The sequence below is a fragment of the Pistacia vera genome, unplaced genomic scaffold (assembly GCF_008641045.1).
Source record: "Pistacia vera cultivar Batoury unplaced genomic scaffold, PisVer_v2 Contig211, whole genome shotgun sequence".
NCBI classification, from domain to species: domain Eukaryota; kingdom Viridiplantae; phylum Streptophyta; class Magnoliopsida; order Sapindales; family Anacardiaceae; genus Pistacia; species Pistacia vera.
Window position 1 is genome coordinate 992,579 of NW_022196015.1, and position 24,318 is coordinate 1,016,896.

The 24,318-nt window shown below is 41.1% G+C and overlaps 2 protein-coding genes and 1 long non-coding RNA gene across 3 annotated transcripts; all 3 read left to right on the forward strand.

Moving 5' to 3' along the window:
• Positions 1–1,234: 1,234 nt before the first annotated feature.
• On the forward strand, positions 1,235–2,263 carry LOC116129386. Its single transcript, XM_031415133.1, has one exon. It carries the CDS (start codon positions 1,235–1,237, stop codon positions 2,261–2,263), a length of 1,029 nt encoding a protein of 342 aa, XP_031270993.1.
• A 2,731-nt stretch (positions 2,264–4,994) lies between these two features.
• LOC116129353 lies at positions 4,995–16,885 on the forward strand. Its single transcript, XR_004127902.1, has 2 exons — positions 4,995–5,230; positions 16,716–16,885. It is a non-coding gene; the product is annotated as an uncharacterized LOC116129353 (long non-coding RNA).
• A 3,437-nt stretch (positions 16,886–20,322) lies between these two features.
• Positions 20,323–23,067, forward strand: LOC116129368 (terpene synthase 10-like). The gene is made up of 7 exons (XM_031415113.1): positions 20,323–20,653; positions 20,756–21,023; positions 21,295–21,661; positions 21,782–22,000; positions 22,109–22,247; positions 22,350–22,598; positions 22,703–23,067. Exons 1-7 carry the CDS (start codon positions 20,417–20,419, stop codon positions 23,000–23,002), a joined length of 1,779 nt encoding a protein of 592 aa, XP_031270973.1. The 5' UTR covers positions 20,323–20,416; the 3' UTR covers positions 23,003–23,067.
• The last annotated feature ends 1,251 nt before the right edge of the window (positions 23,068–24,318 follow it).

The following is a 24,318-nucleotide window of genomic DNA, read 5'->3' on the forward strand; positions in this document are numbered from 1 at the left end:
TTCCAAAAGGGAAAGCCCACATGAACCCTTATTGGATTCATTTGCAAGATCTTCAAGGCCCAAACTCTTACACCCTTATTAGTAGACTTGATTAGGATCATTGATCAAGCTTTGAGCTAATAAAGTGAGTTTTTTTTAACTAATGGGGTGGTTAAAGACATGGATCCTAGAATTAGGGAATCATGTCCCTTTTGCATTAAATAGGTATGGCCTTGTTTTTGAATGAAAGACTTGTAATTATTTGTGTAATATTTATTATTTTCATTTTCTTGTATTGTATTTGTTGATTACTCTTTTAACCTTGTAATTGCCTATATAAAGGCAACTATTCTCCTTGTATTAGTTAGTTTTTGTGAAATATCAAAAATTTGGTTTAACCATTGAGAGAACTTTGTGTTCTTGTTTTGATTTCTTTATCCAAGTCTTGGCAAGGAGATTTGGTGGTGAATCAATTCAAGTTGGTGGAGAATTCCTTTATGCTTGAAGTGTTTTCTACTTGTCTTAACCCAAAATTGCAAGTAAGTGTGACATTGCTCCTCTAGTCTATTTGGCTAAATTTAAGCTTGAATTTAGGGTATATTTTGTTGTGTTTTGTTGTTGCAAATTGGTTGGAATTGGATCATTTGGTATCAGGGCTTCGGTTGTGAAGTGGAGTAGGATTGATTTAAGGTTTATTGAATGTAGTTGGCCGGAATTTTGGAGTTGACATTGCCGGATTTGGAGTGCTCTAGCTTAAGTGTTCTTTCTCTTTTGTTACAAGTGATTGAACATTTCTTTCTCTCTCATCAAACATTATTCCCCAACCAAATCCCTTACACCTTGTTCCTTTCTAACCAAATCCATTGCCACCTCACCCAAACCCTAACCAATTCCCTCCAAAGTCAACTAAACCCATTCCTTCCCAACCAAACCAACTTTAACCCTTAACCAAACCCTAAACACAATTAAATTAACCTAATCCCATCTCCATAAACACCATTCCTTAGCCTAATTACAGAATACTATTCACATAATACTATTCATAGAATACTATTCACATAACAGTATTCACAGAATACTTACACTTAAACCAAAGTCACCAAAATTCATACACTTGACCTTTCCCTCCCATTTTTCATTTTCTTTAACATTAAAAAACTTATTGTTCATCTGGAGTTACTGTTCACTATAGCTAAATTTCCCCAATTCTCATGGCAAACAAGTCCCCTTCCTCCCCAATTCCACCCCCAACACCATGGGAGAGTGCCAACAAAAAATTCAAGAAGAACTTGATGAAGTAAAAAAAAATATGTCCAGCATGATGGAATTGACGGTTAACATGTCTAAGGACATTGCCAACCTTTCACAACCCAAACCCACCTTTGAGGAAACCCCACAACCACCTCCACGGGATGGTCGTCCACACTACCACCAACGAACCATCCTTAGGACACCATTGTATGTGGAAAACCTAGGAGATAGTAATGATTCATCTAGTGAATTCGAAGTGCCTAGGAGGAGAAGGTTTGATGATGATAAGGGTCTTAAAGTAGACTTACCCGAATTCAATGGAAGTCTTGACCTAAATGACTTCATTGATTGGTTGCATGAGATTGAACGGGTATTTGAATTTAAGGGCTACAATGATGAAAAGAGATGTAAAGTAGACATATTAAAGTTTAAGGAGTATGCCTCCTTGTGGTGGGAAAATACAAGGAAGAAGAGAGAAAGAGAAGGGAAGACTAGAATTAGGTCATGGGAGAAATTGAAGAGAGTGTTGAAGAAAAGGTTCTTGCCTGATAATCACAAGCAAGACCTTTATCTGAAGCTCCATAATTTGAAGCAAGGAGATAGAAAAGTTGAAGAGTATATTCGGGAGTTTGAAGGGTTGATGTTGAGAAGTGATATTCCCGAAGAGAAAGAGCATACAATTGTAAGGTTCATTGGCGGTTTGAGTAAGGACATTGCATACAAGCTTAAGTTGCAAACTTACCATTCCTTTGAGGATGTTTGCAAGCTGTCCACAAGGATTGAAAAGCAATTGAAGAGCATGAATTCCTTGGCCCCTAAGAAACTCTTTAAGGAAAGTAACTACCAAAGGGGTTCACCTTCCTGCACCAACCCGTATATGGCACCTACGGCCTATGATAAGAACAAAGCCAATGAAACACCAAAGGAGAAAATAGGTTTTGTGAAGAATGATGCTCTACAGCCTGATTTGAAGAACAAGAAGTGTTTCAAGTGTCAAGGTTATGGACACTTCCAAGCAAATTGTCCAAACTGAAGAGTTATGACTCTTAGAGAGATAAATGAGATTGATGATGCTTGTCAAAGGGATTCTAGTGAAGAAGAGGAAGTAGATGAGAGTGAGAATGAGATTATTGAGGAAGCTGATAGTGGAGAGATGCTTATGCTCAAGAAGTTGCTTCATACTCAAGTAAACCCTCAAGAGAACCAAAGGGAGAACTTGTTCTATACAAGGTACACTATCAAGGGGAAAGTTTGTTCAATGATCATTGATAGTAGTTGTACCAATGTTGCTTCCACCAAACTAGTGGAGAAATTGGGGCTGCTGGTTGTGGATCATTCTCACCCATACAAGCTACAATAGTTGACAATGGAGACATGGACAAGTAGTCAAGCAAGTAGTGGTACCATTCTCCATTGGGAAGAGCTATTCGGATGAGGTACTTTGTGACGTCATTCCCATGGATGCTTGCAATCTTTTACTTGGAAGACCATGGCAATATGATAGAGAAGTGATCCATGATGGCCACAAGAATACATACTCATTCAAGCTCAACAAGAAGACCATTACCTTTGCACCCTTACCCCCCACCCAAGCCATTATCCAAACTCTCACACAAACAACTTCCCAAACACTTTCCCAAACACCATCCAAGGCACCAACTCGTAAAACCCTTTTCCTAAACAGCACCCAATTAGAAAGAGCCTTCCTAAAACACAAACCTCTCATTGCTCTCCTTATAGCCGAGACAAACCAAGAGAGAGAGCAACCTGAATTTCACCTAAAAGTTCACTATCTCTTGGATGAATTTGCGGATGTTTTTCCTAGTGAGTTACCAAGAGGTTTGCCACCACTTAGGGGAATAGAACACCATATTGATTTGGATCCCGGTGCCCCTCTTCCTAATAGGCCGACATATAGGTGCAATCCCAAAGAATCAAGAGAGCTTCAAAGACAAGTCGAGGAGTTGATTTCCATGGGATTTGTGAGGGAGAGCATGAGCCCTTGTTCAATTCCAGCCTTGCTTGTGCCCAAGAAGGATGGCACTTACCGGATGTGTATTGATAGTCGGGCCATCAATCGGATAACTATCAAATATAGGTATCCCATACAAAAGTTGGATGACATGTTGGATGAGCTTCATGGTGCAACCATCTTCTCAAAAATTGATCTAAGAAGTGGTTACCATCAAATTAGAATGAGAGAGGGAGATAAATGGAAAACAACATTCAAGACTAAGGAAGGATTGTATGAATGGATGGTGATGCCTTTTGGCCTTTCCAATGCACCAAGCACCTTCATGAGGTTAATGAATGAGGTACTCAAGCCTTTCATTGGAAAATTTGTGGTTGTATATTTTGATGATATATTGATATATAGTGCTTGTGAGGATAGTCATGTAGAACACCTTAGCTTAGTGCTTGAATTGTTAAGGCAAAAAAAGTTGTATGCTAAGCTTGAAAAATGTGAGCTATTTATGAGGCAATTGGTGTTCTTGGGTTATGTAGTTTCGGGAGAAGGAATTAAGGTAGAAAAATCCAAGGTAGAATCCATTCATAGTTGGCCTAAACCTGGTTCAATTACGGAGGTTAGGAGTTTTCATGATTTAGCCTCTTTCTACCATAGGTTTGTCCCTAATTTTAGTTCCATTATGGCTCCCATAACTAAATGTTTGAAGAAGGGATCTTTTGAGTGGACTAAGGCAGCAAATGATGCTTTTAATTTGATTAAGAAGAAGTTGTGTGAAGCTCCCATCCTTGCCCTATCGGATTTCAACCAAGTGTCTGAAGTAGAGTGCGATGCAAGTGGTGTTGGCATTGGGGCAGTTTTGAATCAATCCAAGAGGCCAATAGCATACTTTAGTGAGAAGCTTAGTGATTCAAGGAGGAAATATAGCACTTATGATAAGGAGTTTTATGCTCTAGTGAGAGCACTTGACCATTGGAGTCACTACCTTCGGCCGAAACAATTGGTCCTCCATTCGGACCACCAAGCTTTGAGGTTCATCAATGGGCAGCGCAAACTCAACACAAGACATGCTGAATGGGTTGAGTTCATCCAATACTTTTCGTTTGTGCTGAATTACAAGCAAGGAGCACACAATGTTGTAGTTGATGCACTCTCTAGAAGGTATGCCTTACTCTCTTTACTTGATTCTAAAGTTCTAGCTTTTGAATTAATGAAGTTGTGTTATGAGGAAGATTTGGAGATGAAAACATGCATAACTAAATGTGGGAAACCTAGTTTTAAAAATTATAATATGCATGATGGGCACTTGTTCAAGGGTAGAAGATTATGTGTCCCTAAGGGTAATTTTAGGGAACTAATTATGAGGGAAGCACATAGTGGTGGGTTGGCAGGCCATTCCAGGGTTACTAAGACTTTAGAAACCATCAAAGAATATTTTTATTGGCCTAAAATGTTAGGGGATGTTCAAGCTCTCATTAGAAGGTGTGGATCATGTTAAAGAGCTAAGAGTCAATTCAAGGCCAAACTAGGGCTACAAAAAAAAAAAAAAAAAAAAATCGGAAACTGAACCGAACCGAGAAACCGGTCCGAAAAGCAGTTAACCGGTTTTGGTTTCAGTTTCAAAAAATTGCTAAATCGATTTTCCGGTTCGGCTTCCGGTTTATATTATTTCTATAACCAGTTAACCAAAACCGGTTTAATAAACCGGTTTTCCTATAATCCTAATATAATAATATTATTTTAATTTTTAAAAATCTTTATTAGTTTGAATCCCTAACTTCACAGTTTACACATTACACTCATACTCCTTCTCTCAAACTCCAGTAGTCGCCACTGCCCTCTCAAAGACTCAAACTCATCTTCTTCTTCATTACATTTACATATTTACTCGTCTCTCCTCCAGTCCTCCTCCCGTCCTCTCCTCTCAAACTCGTTTGTTTTCTCTATCTTCTTCTTTATGCATGCGCCATGGTGTAACCTTAGCAGCCGGGGAAGTTGTTTTGGCTTTACAGCAACCTTATGCTCTTTCCACAGGTTGGTACTCATTCCTTCCTCTTGAACCTTATTTTAGCTGAATGGAAATGCATTTTGAGCATATATTATCATTTAGAATATAGATTGTACATAGCCAATTGGAGAGGCTTTGATTTGGGGCCCTAAGGTTGAAAGATTGATGCGTGTAATGCACTAGTTGAAGTAGCATGTGGAAAAGAAATGGAGTTGCATTTAAGCTACAGGCTTTTGTAATAAACAGAGAAGAGTAATAGTTTGTCAGGGGTTAGGAGCAAGAGAACGTGCAGTATTTGAAGGGCACATAGATCTGGATCCACTCAAAATTCCTAACTCCCCACACTCTTCTCACTGCCACTCCGACCACTCTTTGTTTTTTCTTTTTATAAATTCAAGAAGAGAGAAGAGAGAGAGAGGTGTAATAAAAGAGTCTAGGGAGGGAGAGATATCTAGCTCTGACTGCCCACTCTTTACTCAGAGCCCAAAATACACAGTAGTGGCAGCTGCAGCAATTGATGGTTCTTCAACTGTAGTTCTACTACCATCTGCAACTTGGTAGCCTTGACAGGAGGTGGTGGTTTCGCTATTATAGTATGTTATGCCTAAAAATTACAAGGGCCGACGTCAGGTTCGTCTAGCCCACGAAAGTCAGATCATTGGAACAATCGCCACATGCGTCCGTCAGGATAGTGGGTGCGCGTCAGGCTAGTCAAGAGCTGTGGTGCTCCCACGTGTCCAATCCCTGCTCTAAATCGCGCAAATCACTCTGGAAGGTGGGCAATGTGACATAAAGAAGGATTTGCACGGATAATCCCACCAACTTACAGATTTAGTGATCATTACCTCAAGGCATCCCATTATAAAATGGGAGCTTCTCTCTCATTAAAGGGGATTGGCATTTTTACGCTTGCTTAATTACTCTCTCTTTCCTAGAATTCTTAGCATTAGATACCTTGTAACATTATTGTAAAGTCAGTCAGCTAAAAGAGACCTGAACTTTATCATTTATATAAGCATCAGTGGACGTAGGACTTGCTACCTTAGCATCCGAACCACTTTAAAAACTGTCCCTATTGCATTTACTATCTCTTTTATCTAGTACATTCATGTGTGTTTTCTGGATCTGCACAGCATTTCACACGTGCGTTTTGTTGGTGCAAAAACACGCATCAACAGTTTGGCGCTAGAAGGAGGGCCTAATTTAGTGTTCATCCTTCATCAGGAGAATCTCCAACTTACCGGTCCTACAGCAACAAATAGCCTGCCAACCAGAGCATGAGCAAACCAACCAGGGCACTGAGGGTCCCCCTCAAGTTCAGGGGGATGCTTCTTCCAAAAAACCTTCAGCCCCGCAAAACACTGTGGGAGATATCCCGTCAAGTTCAGAGCTTGACCCCGCTATAAGAAGCTACCTGGAGAGGTTTGACAATACTCTCTAGAAGGTCAACCAAAGGTTGGACCGTTTGGACCAAGGTGCGCCATCTAAGTTAGCTGCGACGATGCAACTACCAAAAACGCCTGCAGGTCGCATGAAAACGCAGCATAGGAAGATACCCTGTGTCGCGAGCACTGCAGCGCGTAGACAAAAGGGTAAGCAAGTGGCAAAAAGCAAGCCCACAAGCTCCAAAGGGCCAACTAACACCGACCACGTCCCAAGTAGAATACCAGTTTCTTTGAGACTCGGTGAAAAGATGCAGCCCGAGCTATCCCATGCCACATCGCAGGCGCATACCCATAAAAGTGCTAGACGGGGCGATTCTTATCACCGCCAGCAAAGCAATCCTGATCATCATCGTGCGAGAGGGTCCCACACTTCTCGGGGCGGTTCTTACCACCGCGAAGGTCGTGAAAATACCCCACACCCTTCATCGCCATCACAAGCCTCTAGTTAGTGTGTGTCGAGAGTGGCTGGAACCACTGGCCAAGGCGAGAAGGAACCCAACCTCTAGATATTCCTCAATCGTAACCGCGAGAATCGAACTCGCATGGGTGAAAGTAACCCCCAAGCGGCTCTTTTGCCGTAGATTAAGGAGCTGCAGCGAGCTCTTGACAAACTAAGAGCCTAGGAAAATGAGCAGGGGCAGGTCGCATCCGCGTCCCCCTTCTCTCCCGAAGTGTTAGCCGCTCCACTCCTGCCAGGATTTAGGATGCCTGACATGCGGGCGTTTGATGGAAATTCTGATCCGCAGGATCATCTATATGAATTTAACGACCTGATAGAGCTTCACCAGGTCTCAGATTTAGCAAAATGCCGCTGTTTGGCAGTGACGCTGACCTCCCATGCCAAACGATGGCTTAGGTCGCTCCCAGCGGGGTCGATCAGTTCATGGCCTCAGATGAGCACGACGTTCCTAAGGCATTTTCAAGCGAATCGGAAGTTTTCGATGCCTTTGAGCTACCTTAGCAATATAAGGCAAGAAAGGGACGAATCCCTCCAGTCTTACATTGACTGTTTCCACATAGAGCTCAACAAAGTGGCTCATACTCCCGAAGAGTCTGTTCAAACTCTCATCATAGCCGGAGTTCGCCCACAAACCGACCTGTGGAAAGAGTTGCAAGCTGAGGACGATGTCTCCCTCACAGGATTTTACAACCTTGTGGAGAAGTACCTCCGAATAGAAAATTTGTTGGCAGCACTCCATCGTCGTGATGCCGGCGTATCGAGCAATATGTCTGGTCAGGGGGAAATTAGAAGAGCTGATCGCAGAGGGGATGCTGACGATCAGTGAAAAGGGAAGAAACCCTCTACGAGCACAAAAAATCCTATGCTCCTGTTCCTCGTCGCGACAGCGACAGAGTTCAATATACTCCACTAAATGTGTCTGTATCAGCCATTCTTGATAAATCCGAGGAGGCCAGTCTGCTCAGTGAGCCAGAACCCATGAAAACTCATACGACAGCTAGAAATAGCAAAAAATACTATCGCTTCCATCGGGACAATGGGCATCATACCGATGAGTGTCGAGCTCTAAAACAAGCAATTAAAGAGCTCATCAAGAAAGGGCACTTCAAGGAGTATATTGATGACTCCGCTTCCGCAAAAGAGAAGAGCCAAGAGGGGCAAGGGAGAAAGCGTCGTGATCGCAGAGGGTATAGTAGCGTTAACATAATCTTTGGAGGACCGCACCTCGCGGGAAACACGCGGGCTACGCAGGAAAGGTACACTGGCGAAGCTTATCATGACCCGATCAGGGTGATGAACACATTGCAGCGACCACAAAAGGCTCGAAAGGAGGAGCCGATCACCTTCTACGAGAAGGAGGTAGCTCGTTTGCCTCATCCTCATGACGACACCCTTGTGATCACGCCCCTCATAGGGCACTATAACGTCCGCAGAATGCTCATAGACAACAGAAGTGCTGTTAACATTCTGTTCCAGACCACTTTCGAAAGAATGAACTTGGACGAGGCCGACTTGAAGCTCTCCTCGATCCCTCTTTACAGTTTTAAAAGGGACCACTTGATCCCCAAAGGAACGATCCAGCTCCTAGTCACGCTGGGTGACTACGACGAGGTAACTAAGGTTACTGAATTCTTGGTCATGGATTGCCCATCGGCCTTCAATGGAATCCTGGGACGACCTCTATTGAGAAGCTTCAAGGTAGTCACTTCCATATACCATCTCAAGATGAAGTTCCCCATGCCAACGGGGATAGTGGAAGTGAACGGATCGCAAAGCGCATCTCGCGACTACTACATAAAAGCAGTGCAGATGGTATGTAAAGAAAAGGGCATTCCGCGATGTGTGCCCTAGCAGGCTATGGCAATCAGTTGGATCGAGCCACAGCCTGGCCCAGTAGAGGATAATATAGATCCTCGAATTTAGGAAACCCCTTTCAGTGGCCTGGTTGGGGATTTGTCGGAGGTATTGGTCGACCCGAAAGAGCCGAGCCGAGCCGAGTGTTAAGGATTGGGAGCGGTCTCAACCCCCAGCTCGCATCCGAACTAATAAGCTTCTTGATAGAAAACATCGATGTGTTTGCCTGGTTGCACACAGATATGGTTGGGATTAGCCCGGACATCATTTGCCATGCATTAAACATCGACAGCGAAGCTAAGCCAGTTTGCCAGAAAAGAATAGCAATGGATCCGGAGCGGTATGCCACCTTGAAATTAGAAGTGGACAACCTCCTCCAAAATGGGTCCATCCGAGAGGCACTCTACCCAACCTGGGTTGCCAATCCAGTTTTGGTAAAGAAGCCAAATGGCAAGTGGCGAACCTGCATCGACTTCAGTGACCTCAACAAGGCTTGCCTTAAAGACAGCTTCCCTCTGCCAAGAATTAACCAGCTCGTAGATGCCACATCGGGGCATGAGTTGCTAAGTTTCATGGACGCATACTTGGGATACAATCAAATTCTGATATATGGGCCAGACGAGGAGCATACATCCTTCATTACAGACCGGGGGCTGTATTGTTACAAAGTTATGCCTTTCAGCCTCAAGAATGCTGGCGTGACCTACCAGCGGTTGGTCAACCGAATGTTCTCTGACCAGATCAGAAAAATAATAGAGGTATATGTGGATGACATGCTGGTCAAATCCCAGGTCGCCTCAGAGCACATTGCGCATCTCGTTGAGATGTTTGACATCCTCCGGCTATATAGAATGAAACTGAATCCTCTCAAGTGTTCATTCAGAGTATCGTTAGGAAAATTCCTGGGGTACATAGTTAACTAGCGAGGGATAGGAATAAACCCCGAGAAGATTCAAGCTCTACTTGATATGGAGAGCCCGACCAACAAAAAACAGGTCATGTGTCTTAATGGGCGAATAGTGGCACTTATCGAGGTTAACAAACCGCTGCTTACCGTTCTTCAATGTCCTAAAGGCCAACAAGAAGTTCGAGTGGACACCCGAGTGCGAACAAGCTTTCCAAAGTATAAAAGAACACCTTGAGAAACCACCTCTTCTGTCTAAGCCTTTTCCACAAGAAATCTTGCTTCTGTACGTGTCCGTCTCTCAGTTCGCGATCAGTGCAGCTCTGATTCAAGAAGAGGAAAAGGCGCAATGCCCAGTGTACTATGCGAGCAAGCGTTTGACGGATGCCGAAATACAGTATCTCGAGATGGAGTGATTAGCCTATGCCCTACTGATCGCCTCCAGAAAGCCGCGACCTTACTTCCACACCCATACTATCCATGTGATGACTAATTACCCACTCAGGCAAGTCCTTCAAAAGCCAGAAGCATCGGGTAAATTACTTAAATGGGCCATGGAATTGAGTCAGTTCGATCTTAAGTACATGCCAAGATCGAATATCAAGGGGCAGGCATTTGCTGACTTCATCTCAGAATTTTCCTATCTTCTAGGTGAGCAATAGCCTTGCAAACCCATTCAAGAAAATATTCAGAACCTGTCGACCTGGAGCCTCTACGTCGATGGGTCATCAAACAAGAAAAGGGCCGGTGCAGGTCTTCTTCTTGTGAGCCCCGAAGGGACTCGCGTTCATGGCATTCTTCGATTCGGATTTAAAGCAACCAACAATGAGGCTGAGTATGAAGCTCTGCTCGCCGGGCTGCAGTTGGCCAGAGAAATGGGTGTAACTGCGATCAGTGTCTACAGTGACTCCATGCTGGTCGTCAACCAAATCTTGGGGGAATATCAAGCTAAGGAAGAAAACATGGTTCGTTATCTAAAAGAAGCTAAGGCCGCACTCTAGCCGTTCAGACATTTTGAAATCACTCAGATTCCCAGAGACAGCAACTCTGTGGCAGATTCCTTGGAGAGGATAGCCTCGTCGTTGGACTCAGAGGCACCAGATAGCATTCTTGTTCGGCTCGTCGAAACCTCAAGTATCAGCCCGATCGAACAGGCCGTGAATGTGACGAATTCTGATTCCTAGATAACACCCATTTTTCAGTACCTCAAGAATGGGATCTTGCCAGACAACAAGGTCGAGGCAAGGGTCTTGCGAACAAGATCTGCTCGCTACACCTTCATCGAAGACCAGCTGTTTAGGAGAGGATTTAGTGCCCCTCTCCTTCGATGTGTAAGCAGCGAAGAAGCAGACTACATCATGAGGGAAATTCATGAAGGGATCTACGGTAATCACACTGTCACACGATCTCTTGCAAACAAGGTTGTTCGTCAAGGGTACTATTGGCCCCGAGTTCAAGATGACGCTTACAACTTTGTCAAGAGGTGCGATAAGTGTCAGCGGTTCGCGAACATACCGCGAGCTCCTTCCCACGAGCGGATACCCATGACTAGCCCTTGGCCTTTTTTCATGTGGAGGATGGATCTCATCGGTCCCATGCCAGTCAAAAAAGGGGGAGTCAAATATGCCGTGGTCACGGTAGATTACTTCACCAAATGGGTAGAAGCAGAATCGCTAGCCGCGATCACGACCAAAAATCTAAAAGACTTCGTTTTCAAGAATATTGTGTGCCGCTTTGGAATTCCTCACACCCTCATTTCAGATAATGGAAAACAATTCGACAACGAAGAATTCAAGCAATTTTTTGACGAACTAGGCATTCATAAGAAATTCGCTTCTATCGCAAGACCGCAAGCAAATGGCCAAGTTGAAGCTGTCAACAAAACCATCAAGCACACTCTGAAGACCAAACTTGGCATAGCCAAGGGAAATTAGGTCGATGACCTCCTCGAAGTCCTATGGGCGTACAGAACAACTCCAAGAACCTCCAACTCGGAAACCCCCTTTTCGCTGGCATACGGGTACGAAGTAATGTTTCTGTTGAGGTAGGAACTGGTTCACTTCGGAGAGAGTTGTACAATGAGGCCGACAACGAAGCACTCCTAAGGGCAAGCCTAGACCTTATTGCAGAACATAGCAGCAAGGCTTCACTAAGGATAGCAGCCTATCAGCAACGCATGAAGAAATTCTTCGATTCAAAGGTCAGGTGAAGAGACTTCCAGGTCATGACCTGGTGTTAAAGGAAGTTTTTCTCGGAACCAGGGAACCAAGTACAGGAGTTTTAGGACCGAACTGGGAAGGTCTGTACCGCATTGATAAAGTAATTAGACCAGGGACTTATCATCTCAAAAGGCTAAACGGTTCTAAGGTACCCCGAGCCTAGAATACTGAGCACCTTCAGCCATACTATCAGTAATTCCAAACTCAACTTTCGTTGTAAATTAATTTCTGATTTTTATAAGTCATTTCTTTGTAAAATTTTATCTTGGGCGTTTGTAACAATCTTTGTATGTGATTCTTTTCATGCGAATGAGTTATGTCATCTTTGACTCAATGAATGTAAGCAATCAGAAAGTACTCATGTATAATGAAATGAACAGAAATTGCATAAGTCAAAAATGTGAATTTTATTAATAAGGAGTACAGTAGGCAAAAAGATATGGCTGAGAACCCTAAATTGACTCCTAAAAAGGTGACCTTGACGTCCTAAGGTTGGTCGGTTGAAGGTATAGCCGAAGCATGTCCCGAACCACCTGCTTGGAAGGTCACTGCTTTGTCATCCTCTCGCGCCATTGTCACAAGTGTTTCACGCCAGTCCTCCGAGAGGTCAGACATGTCGAGTCGTGGGTTCCTCGGCCGCAGGGCGTAGATAGACTCGATCGCCCATTCAGTAGCCCTCTTCTCGACCTCGACCTCGACCTCGACCTCGGCAGCCTGCTTCTGCATGTCCTCTGTCAAGGGGGCAACTTTCCCTTGACTTTCCTGAAGTTCAACTTCAAGAGCTTGCCTTAGCTTCTCAGAAGCCTCTCTCTCCTACTCTGCCTGTGCGACCTATAAGGAGGTCGCTTTTAGTTCTTGGTCCTTCTCCGCGGCCTACTTGGAGAGTCTGGCTATGGTCCTTTGCAGTTCCTTTATCTCTTCCCCCTGCTTCTCAAGCTGTGTCTTCTGGAAGTCAACTGTGCGAAGAGTCGCGTCCCTTTTGTTTTGGAACCGGTTTGCCAATTCGGAAGATAAGTTTCTCTCCATTTCGGCGGTCTCTAGGCTTCGCTTGAGCGTCGCGTTCTCTCCCTTCAGGGTGACTTCCCCCTTTGTGGCTCCCAGTTGAGCCTTCTCTAGAGACATTCGCATGGAAAGAAGGGCCTGGTAACAAAGAAAGATAAAGTTAGCCAATCAAAATAAGCTAAGGATAGTCCTCGTCGGGGACGGTTCGCTCACCTTGCTTATGTGCTGGATCGACGTGAACTCAGGTCGACGTCGCTAAAATTTGTGAACTGCTTGAATGATTTCGAGAGTTCGCATTCCAGTAAAGTGTAGACCACCGGTTGCAGATACTCTGACAGGTTCTCCAGTGAGTCCAACACTGGGGTATCCGTCTTTGCACCTTCAGTAGTGGTCGTGTCAACCATCGGTTCCTTTCCCGACCTTCTCCCGATGTTCTTCTGCGACCTCCTTAGCTGCTCGCCTTTAGATTCAGTCTCTGATTCCTCAGCCTGAATCTGCTTCCTCTTTTTTCGCTGAGCCATCGTTTTCATCCTTGGGCGAGTAGGCGACGGCTGAGAGATCTTTGCGGTTCGTATTGGTTCATTTTCTGTCGGCTGCGGTTGAGAGGTTCTAGAAGGTCGTGCTGGTTGGCCCGAGGTTGCACCCTCGACCAGGGGGACTGTTCGAGTAGCTTCGGCCTCCTTAGCTTTCTTCAATCGAGGAAAATTGACAGGCCTTCGTCGAGGCTGCTCTGGCTCCTTCGGTGGCATGGCTGCTACATGCAAGGCAAGGTTAGTGAAAGCATTCTATTCCACGACCAGGAAAAAAATCAATTAGCAAAACTTACTCGGTGGAGGCTCTAACGATGCGGTTGCATTAAAGAAACCGTATTTCTGCAAATTCGCGGTCGTGACAAGTTTCTTCGCATCGTGCTTGTCCTCAGGAAGGGAGCCGAAGTGCACGATTCTTCTCCTATCGTGGAGCAGCCCTACTTCGGTCGTCTTGTTAACTATCAAAAAGAAAAAACCAGGTCGTTAGAGCGAATAAGCTTCGAACGCAATGAGTTCGCCAAAGCAAAGTAGAAATACAAGCAAAGAGAAAGAGGGCTACTCGGTTCCTGGAAGCGGCAATGGCCATTGTGACGAAAGAAGAAAACCTTCGTTTCATAGGCCCCCGCATTGTTGGGATAACTGTGTATCCTGTCGGCAATAGTAGGTCACCTGGACAAGTAATACGAATCCTTGTTCTTGCTCTTTTTCAGAGAATATAAGCAGCCAAGCTCCAAGGCGGTTAGCTCACCCAACCCCGTTTTCCTGGCACGCGATGTACATTGCCACAGCAATGATGTATGCGTTCAGGGTCAGCTGCATCGGCGCGACCCCGAAGTGGTCTAAAAATGACCTGATGAAAGGTTGTAGGGGAATAAGTCCTCCACCCTTGATAATCTCCTCAGAGATCGCAGTCAGGCCACTTGCTGGGTATCGCGATGAATGCGTCAGGTCATGGAAAACGTCCACCTTGATGCCATATTGGCCTATTACCCTCTCGAGTTCTTCCTCAGTGAGTACCGAGAAAACCTCGAGAGGGATGCTAGGAGCACCCTACGGGGACGAGCTGGTTCCCTGCTCGGATCTGGTGGCTGAAGGGTCTATTTTGCCAGTCTGCAAAAGCGAAAAGCAGAAGGGTTATTTAGCCTCCGTACGCTATTTCATACGATGACGTGGGAGGAAATAAACTCCCTAAATCCTAAAGAAAACCCTAGCAGCATGATTTCAGCCGCCATTAGTGGCTCGAACCTGGCACAAATGTCTAGTCTCCGATGGGTTACCGGAAGACCAACGCCATTAACTCATGGAAGAAATGAAATAATGGCAGGAAAGCCCTTACCTCTTAAAGTATGACGACTGATTTTGCTTCAAATGCCGAAAAAATGCGGGTTTGGAAGACAAAGGTTCCTGGCCTACGAAAGTGTTTTGTTCTCTGTGAAAAGGGCTCTGGTAACATTGCCTGAGAACGATTTGAGGTTTTTATAGCACATGAATCGGCGTTTGGATTTCTCAGAATCGAAACGACGTTTGGGAAATAAAGGCTTCTTATCGTTGATCTTGGCCACGTGTCACTCATCAGCGAGGAAGGGTGAACGAAGCGACTAGATAAATTCAAACTTTTATCTTTCCAGTTGAAAAACTCAAACGAAGGCCATGCCTCTCTCAGAGGATTAATTGCGTCTCAAATCTTCATTTAATGCTCTGATAGGGCGCGTCATTCCAATGTATAATGCATTTAATGTCTTGGTAAAGCGCATTGTTTCAGCATGCAAGGCATTAAATATGATTGGCTGGCATTTACCATGCAAGGGACACACCTGTCAGCGTAGAGATTGCTTCATTAAATGCCTTCCTATCACCAGAACAAACAGGTAACGTCAGACGAAATCAGGTCACTCGTCCTTGAGCATGCGAGGTCGCGCTCATAAAAACGCCACTTCGACCTACTCTCAAACAGACTAAAATTTCCAGAAATCATCCTGCTGCGGCATGACCTGTAGTTTCTAAGGTTCAATCCTCAAACCTTAAAAACTAGGGGACTTCTGTTATGCCTAAAAAATACAAGGGCTGACGTCAGGTTCGTCTAGCCCATGAAAGTCAGATCATTGGAACAACCGCCACATGCGTCCGTCAGGATAGTGGGTGCGCGTCAGGCTAGTCAAGAGCTGTGGTGCTCCCACATGTCCAATCACTGCTCTAAATAGCGCAAATCACTCTGGAAGGTGGGCAATGTGACATAAAGAAGGATTTGCACGGATAATCCCACCAACTTACAGATTTAGTGATCATTACCTCAAGGCATCCCACTATAAAATGGGAGCTTCTCTCTTATTAAAGGGGATTGGCATTTTTATGCTTGATTAATTACTCTCTCTTTCCTAAAATTCTCAGCATTAGATACCTTGTAACATTATTGTAAAGTCAGTGAGCTAAAAGCGACCTGACCTTTATCATTTATATAAGCATCAATGGATGTAGGACTTGCTACCTTAGCATCCGAACCACTTTAAAAACTGTCCCCATTGCATTTACTATCTCTTTTATCCAGTACATTCACGTGTGTTTTCTGGATCCACACAGTCTTTCACACATGCGTTTCATTGGTGCAAAAACACGCATCAACATAGTAAATTTAGAATATGTATAATTTATATTTGTCTTGCAGTTATTGATAGTAGGATCATATATTTGCATTAAGTTAGATATTAAGAATATTTATAAGAAATCTTATGAAACTGCATAAAAAGAAAAGTCTGAGCCACTATAATCAATTTTAACAAATCATAAAACATGCTAGCAAATGAGAAACCCTGTTAAGTCATTTCAGAATCAGATATGACCACATTTTTCTATATGTTTAATCACAGAGAGGGATCAAAATCAAAGTCCAGGAACAAAACTGACCACAATCTGAATTCTTTGCTTATTTTTTTTTATCATGTCATGGACCTCGTGTTCAAGAAGACAAATTGAACTCAACTGGACACAAAATGCATTCTCTTCATGTGTTTATTTTATTTTTCTGCAGTGACATTTGCTGAAAACAAAATGCATTCTCTTTATTTAGAAAATATTAAAGCTGATTTCATTCCTCTTGTAGGTGATTCCGTGATTGCACTTGGCCAATTGAAGAATGCTTGAGCCTTAAAGTTGAGGGGAGATGCCTATTTACAACTTTCACTTGTTATTTCTTAATCACTTTTGTACTTGACCATTAAAATTTAAAGGAACAGTTTGTATTTTATGATAATGTAATTGGTGATTATTAGTCATGATGCTTGGATGAGAAGAATTCAGTAGCATTAATTGGTAATTAATTGGTTAAATTGTTATGGATCTTTTTGTTTTTTGGTTTCTTGAAATTGTCATCCAAAAATAGGAATTTTTTTTATCATAAATAAAAAAAAAAGACAAAAAAAAAATTTATTAATAAAACCGGTTTGCAAACCGATTAACCGGATTGCAAACTGGGTAACCAGATTGCAAACCGAAAATCCGATTCGGTTTGCAAACCAGTTAATGCAAAAACCAGACCGGTTTCGGTTTGCCATATGGCTTGAACCGAAAAACCGGTTCGGTTACAAAATGCATGTATCCGGTTCGGTTAACCGGATTTTTGCAGCCCTAGGCCGGACCATACCTACCCTTACCTATAGCCGAGCACCCTTGGGAGGACCTTAGCATGGATTTTGTGGTTGCATTGCCTAGGACCCAAAGAGGAAAAGATTCCATCATGGTAGTGGTTGATAGGTTCTCAAAAATGGCCAATTTCATATCATGCCATACCACACATGATGCCTCCAAAATTGCCGAATTGTTCTTTAGAGAAGTGGTGAGACTTCATGGCATTTCGAGGACCATTGTCTCAGATAGGGGTACAAAATTCTTGAGTCATTTTTGGAGAAGTTTATGAAGTAGATTAGGGACAAAATTAATGTTTAGCACCTCACACCACCTTCAAACTGATGGTCAAACCGAAGTGGTGAATAAGGTGTTGGGTAATGTCCTAAGGAGTTTAGTGAGTAAGCATTTAAAAGATTGGGATTTGCAATTGGCACATGCTGAATTTACCTACAATAGGAGTCCTAGTTCTACTATGGGTCACACTCCTTTTGAGGTGTTGTATGGAGTAAGCCCACTTATCCCTTTTGATCTCACTTCCCTGCCCCTTGATTTTGAGCCAAGTGTGAATGCTAATGAGAAGTTGAAGCAAATGAAGAAACTCCATGAAACCATGAGAGCTCAAATAGAAAAATCAAATGAAAAGATCAAGAATAAGGCAAACAAGCATAGAAAGCCTAAGCTTTTCCACCCGGGGGATTTAGTTTGGATTCACTTGAGAAAGGAGAGGTTTCCAAGTAAGAGAAAGAGTAAATTAGCTCCTAGGGCTGATGGACCTTTTGAGATTGTTGAGAGGGTAAATGATAATGCTTACAAAGTGGAGTTGCCTAGTGAGTATGGGGGAGTCTCGGCCACCTTCAATGTGGGGGATCTAAGCCCATACTTGGAGGATGATTTGGATTTGAGGGCAAATCCTTCTCAACCTGGGGAGGACGATACGTTTACAAGTCCTAAAACACTTGTAAACATGAGTGGACAAGGAATTACAAGTCCTAAAACACTTGATAATTCGGTTGAATCAAAGAGTTTCATTCCAAGTCCTAAAACACTTGGATTGTGGAATGTGGAAAGCAATGGAGGAAATTCGGCCCAAGCAAGTTCCAAGGGGGGAGAGAGCCCAAGCATTTCGGCCCAAACCATTCCAAGTCCAAGTCCAACAAAAGAAGCTCAAGCCCACCAAGAGAGAAGCCCAAGTGTTGAAGTGAACCCATTCGGCCCAAGTCTCATTCCAAAAGGGAGAGCTCACATGAACCCTTATTGGATCCATTTGCAAGATCTTCAAGGCCCAAACTCTTACACCCTTATTAGTAGACTTGATTAGGATCATTGATCAAGCTTTGAGCTAATAAAGTGAGTTTTTTTCAACTAATGGGGTGGTTAAAGATATGGATCCTAGAATTAGGGAATCATGTCCCTTTTGCATTAAATAGGTATGGCCTTGTTTTTGAATGAAAGGCTTGTAATTATTTGTGTAATATTTATTATTTTCATTTTCTTGTATTGTATTTGTTGATTACTCTTTTAACCTTGTAATTGCCTATATAAAGGCAACTATTCTCCTTGTAATAGTTAGTTTTTATGAAATATCAAAAATTTGGTTTAACCATTGAGAGAACTTTATGTTCTTGTTGTGATTTCTTTATCCAAGTCTTGACAAGGAGATTTGGTGGTGAATCAATTCAAGTTGGTGGAGAATTCCTTTATGCTTGAAGTGTTTTCTACTTGTCTTAACCCAAAATTGCAAGTAAGTGTGACATTGCTCTTCTGTGTATTTGGCCGAATTTAAGCTTGAATTTAGGGCATATTTTGTTGTGTTTTGTTGTTGCAAATTGGTTGGAATTGGATCACAAGGTGATTATTCCAACTCAGAGGGGCTCACTCAATACTGCAGATAACCAATATAAAGGAAAGTGATCACCTTAAACATGAGGTGGTCATACTGGAAGTTAAACAGAATGAATGTGCTAAGACAAGGTGAGGTGATCATACCAGGATTGAGACTTACCACTCTAGGTTCATGAGTTGACAAATAACTTACAATAGTTTTCTAAATTAAAATTCCACCATGTGCTAGATTGATCAGTAGTTTGTTGTTGGTTGTTTGTTAGTGGAAGCTGCTAGATTGATCAGTAGTTTGTTGTTGGTTGTTTGTTAGTGGAAGCTGCTAGATTGATCAGTAGTTTGTTGTTGGTTGTTTGTTAGTGGAAGCTGCTAGATTGATCAGTAGTTTGTTGTTGGTCGTTTGTTAGTGGAAGCTGTTGTGGGGATTTAATTTAATCGAATGCTAGCAAATCCTGAATCTATATTAGAGTGAACAAATGACAAATAAATAAACCACACACACAAACAGCAGATTTATAATAATTCATTCTCTGTATGAGAGTTATGCCCACTTTGCCATTATGAAATTTCACTATAAGAAGAAGAAAAATTATAGGCCTAACAAATTAGCTCTCTCTTAAAACCTCTCTTTGGTGACTCTCACTATCTAATCGTGGCTCTGTTTTTTATTCTATTCAATTGTCTCACTTTAGGGTTTAACTCCTTTTTACAAGTAATATACATGAGATACTATTCCTAATCTGACTTCAAACTTATATCGTAATATGAATTTTATTTTAATACCTAATACAATTATTTTTCAATTCCTAATTGTATTCCTAAAGAAAAATAATTCTACACAGAAACATTTTAAGAAAACCTATATACTGATGCAATGCTAATTTAGATTGAATTTGACACCACATTCTAAACAGATGCCTCCTAATTCCCTTATATTTTTGCTTCAAATGATTATAATTTAACAATTAAAACATGAAAATACTATTGAATTTCACCACGTGATAGTATAGAGGAACTGGGAACACATGTGAAACATAAGGTAAACAACTAGTTCACGAGTAAAACAAAAGAGCTAGAATCCACGTATGTAAGCTCCAAAGTAGTCCACAACATGTTTTTTTGTCATATTTCCAGGAAAGAGACAGGGATTTAATCTGTTAAAATTATAATATTTTTAATTCGTTAAAAACTGGTGTTTTAAATATAGAAATTAATCAGACATTCTATCCATGGTGTATACATATAGTCGCAGTCATTCCTCTCAACACTAGAATCATTTTCTCAAATTTCTTAATCTCGTCAGAAATCCCGCACAGTTGTCTTGAAAAATCTTCCTAAATGGCTCTTTATCAGCTCACTTCAATGCCTTCAGTCACTTTCAAAAGATTGCCACCTACAAGCCGATTCGTAGACTTTGGTTCATCCAGGAACTTCGCTGTTCCTAGTGGTAGATTAGTTTTCCAATGTATGGCTGCCACCAGAACGTCTGATGAAAATATTACTAGGCGATCAGCCAATTACCAACCGTCCATCTGGCCCTTTGACTTTGTTCAATCACTTGGGAGTAACTATAGGGTATTAATCTATTGTCAATATTATTACTTGTAGCTGTAGAAGCATGTATCTGTAATCATAATTTTCAAAATTAATTAGCTGACGGAAACATTTACTTTGCAGAGAGAACCCTTTGCCAAACGAGTCGAAAAACTGAAGAAAGAAGTGAGGCTGATGCTGCATACCGCGGTGGATTCTGTACATCAATTGGAGCTCATTGATGACTTGCAAAGACTTGGAGTATCTTATCACTTTGAGAATGAAATAAGGAGAATTCTGAATGCGATATACAACAATAATATCGACAATTATAAGCAAAAGCAAGAAAGTTTATATGCCGTAGCTCTTGAATTTAGACTCTTAAGACAACATGGTTATGATGTACCTACAGGTACATATATTCTTCTGTAACACAGTAAACGTTTGAAAAGAAATCGATCATAGTCAAATCTCCAGGCAGTATAATTAATACTTTGGAAATGCATTTGAGCTTATATATATATATATATATATATAATATATAGATATAATATATATTAATATATATTATTTTTTTTTCCCGGTATTAATTGATACTTTGCTTATCAGATTCTTTTTCAGTTCAACATCATGGAAAAATTAATTGATCGGCTATTTCTTTGTTTCTTTCTCTCTTCTACCAGAAATTTTCAATAATTTCAGGGATAAGAAGGGAAACTTCGTGAAAGATTGCAAAGGAATTTTATCTTTGTACGAAGCTGCATTTCTTTTGAAAGATGAAGAGAATGTGATCTTCCACGATGTTAGAGGTTTTACAACCTCATATCTTAAGGAATATGTGAGGGATAACAAAGATCAATATCTTGCCACACTAGTGAGCCATGCATTGGAGCTTCCACTGAATTGGAGGATGCTAAGATTGGAGGCCAGGTGGTTCATAGATGTATACGAGGCAAGACCTGACATGAAAAATATCTTGCTTGAGCTTGCGAAACTGGATTACAACATGGTACAAGCAACACATCAAGACGATCTAAAATATTCATCAAGGTAAGAATCTAGTTAATTTGAGACCACATAAAGTCTAACTTTGCTTAATATACTAAAAGTAGGAACTTCTTATCTTGCTAAAAGGTTTCTTGTCCTCATATATGTTATTATATATACAAGGTGGTGGAAGAATACGGGTCTTGGAGAGAAATTAAGTTTTGCAAGGGACAGGTTGATGGAGAATTTCTTATGGACTGTGGGGGTGATATTCAAACCTGAGTTTGGATATTGTAGGAGGATGTCCACAAAGGTCAATGCTTTAATTACAACAATTGATGATGTCTATGACGTCTATGGTACCTTGGATGAACTTGAGCTCTTTACAGATGTTGTTGAAAGGTTCGTGGCCATATATTTGGTAGATTTGATACATATTTTAACTCCAAAGTATCTGGAAATTTTTTTTTTTAAATTTTTATAATAAAATTTGCATCTATTCTAACGTAGATGGGACATCAAAGCAATGGAGCAACTTCCACAATACATGAAGATATGTTTTCTTGCTCTTTATAATGCCATAAACGAAATGGGTTTTGACGCTCTCAAAGAACAAGGAGTTAACATTATTCCTTACCTAACGAAAGCGGTAAAGTTTTTTTTCTTATAGAATATTAACATAAAAGTGCTCATGTTGTAGATTTATATATTTTTTATTTTAACTCATTAAAATCATTGTAAATTGTTTCAGTGGGCAGATATATGTAAATGTTATTTATTGGAGGCAAAGTGGTACCATAGTGAATACATCCCTTTCCTTGCAGAATACATTGACAATGCATGGATTTCTATATCTGCTCCTGTAATTCTAGTGCATGCTTATTTTTTCGTTACAAATCCAATAACAAATGAGGCCTTAGAATCCTTGGAAGAATATAGCAATATAATTCGTTGGTCAGCAATAATATTACGACTTGCAGACGACTTGGGAACATCATCCGTAAGTAACATGCCACAATCTCTTGAATTGATTTATTAGTTACAGTTTTCAGTTCTTCTTGATTATAAATTAAAAAAAAAAAAATCTACTTTTCTCGTATTTAGGACGAGTTGAAGAGAGGAGATGTTGCAAAATCTATCCAATGTTACATGCATGAAACTGGAGCATCTGAAGAAGACGCTCGTGAACACATACAAGAAATGATTACTGAAATATGGATGAAGATGAATAGAGAACGGCTTGAAAATCCTCACTTGTCGAACACTACTTTTATTGAAATTGCAATGAATCTCGCCCGGATGGCTCAATGCATGTACCAACATGGGGATGGACATGGTATCCAAGATCGCGAGACTAAAGATCGCGTATTATCATTACTTGTTAATCCCATCGCACATATGTAGGGAGATGGTCACAAGTAGTGATTAGAGTTTTTCTCTTTCTTTTTTTAAATGAATTGCCAATAATTAAGATGTATTGCATTTTAATTTTATATTAAAATCTATTACGTCTTCTTACATAATAATAAGTAATTGCTTAAATATCTATTAAAATTTGGTGCTTGTGTAAATTCCACAAACAAAAGATAACATGGATTATACTTATATAGGAGAAAAAAAAATCAGTTACAGTTATGAAAGTCTATGTTTTTGGAAACCCTGCACTTTTAATCAAATTCTCCATAACAGTTTCATAAATAAATTAAAAAATGACCAAAACCAATGTTTTAAAAACCAACCCAGAGCAAAACCTGGCAAATTGGTCAGGTCCAGGGTTAACAGGTTCAATAGGTGATGTCTGCTAGAATATCCTATAATTAAGAGATTGATATGTTCAATATTTTTAATTATAGGATATTATTTCTTTCATAATTATAGGATTTTTTTTATAATCTGTAATTAATTCTTTTATTCTTTCCTTGTAAATGTTCTTGTATCTAGCCTATATATTGTAGAATTACAATGAATGGAAGATATCAAGAAATTATTCCACAGTTCTGTTTCTTGACATTGCATCAGAGTCTCCTTCAATCTCCTCTTCTTTACCCTAGGAATTGAAGCTTGGTCCTTTGTTCACAATTATTGTTTTTGTTCATATCATTCCGTTGTGAAGTTTTTTTTCATTTTTACTGCTATGGGTGATTTAGAAGAAAGTAGTAATGATTCCCTAAAGAAGAATGAACCTACTACTATATCGACTGGATTCTATATGTAGGAAACTTCTTCTCTAATCACTCCGGAACGACTTGATGGTACCAATTATGTTGAGATGTCTTTGAACGCTCAAAATAAGATCCATGGGAAGAAATGTTGGGATTTTATTTCAAGTACTAAGGTTGCACCAAAAGATGTTCATTCGGAGGAATATGAAGCATGGGAAGATGAAAACTGCTTGGTTATATCTTGGCTCCTTGATGCAATGACAAAGGACATTAGATCTCTCTTCCTTTGGTTAGCTATGGTGAAGGAAGTATGGGAGGCTTCCAAACAAACATATTTGATCGACCAGGATGCATCAAAATTCTATCAAATACACTACGAAGTAATTTCTGTTTGCCAGAACGGAGGTTTTGTTATTTCTTATTTTGGCAAACTATAGAAAATATTGCAGGAACTTGATGATATTGATGACTGTACTATGGAGTGTACCAATGATATTGTGAAATATATCACTAAGGTTAATTCCCAATGTGTGTATATGTTTTTGGCTAGTCTTGATC

Excerpts from the sequence above, each read along its gene's own strand:
- LOC116129386 (XM_031415133.1), top strand. The coding sequence starts at position 1,235 with ATGGGAGAGTGCCAACAAAAAATTCAAGAAGAACTTGATGAAGTAAAA.
- LOC116129368 (XM_031415113.1), top strand. The coding sequence starts at position 20,417 with ATGGCTCTTTATCAGCTCACTTCAATGCCTTCAGTCACTTTCAAAAGA. Across the intron at positions 21,662-21,781 it reads GATCTAAAATATTCATCAAG|GTGGTGGAAGAATACGGGTC; the intron begins GTAAGAATCTAG and ends TATATATACAAG. Across the intron at positions 22,248-22,349 it reads TTCCTTACCTAACGAAAGCG|TGGGCAGATATATGTAAATG; the intron begins GTAAAGTTTTTT and ends AAATTGTTTCAG.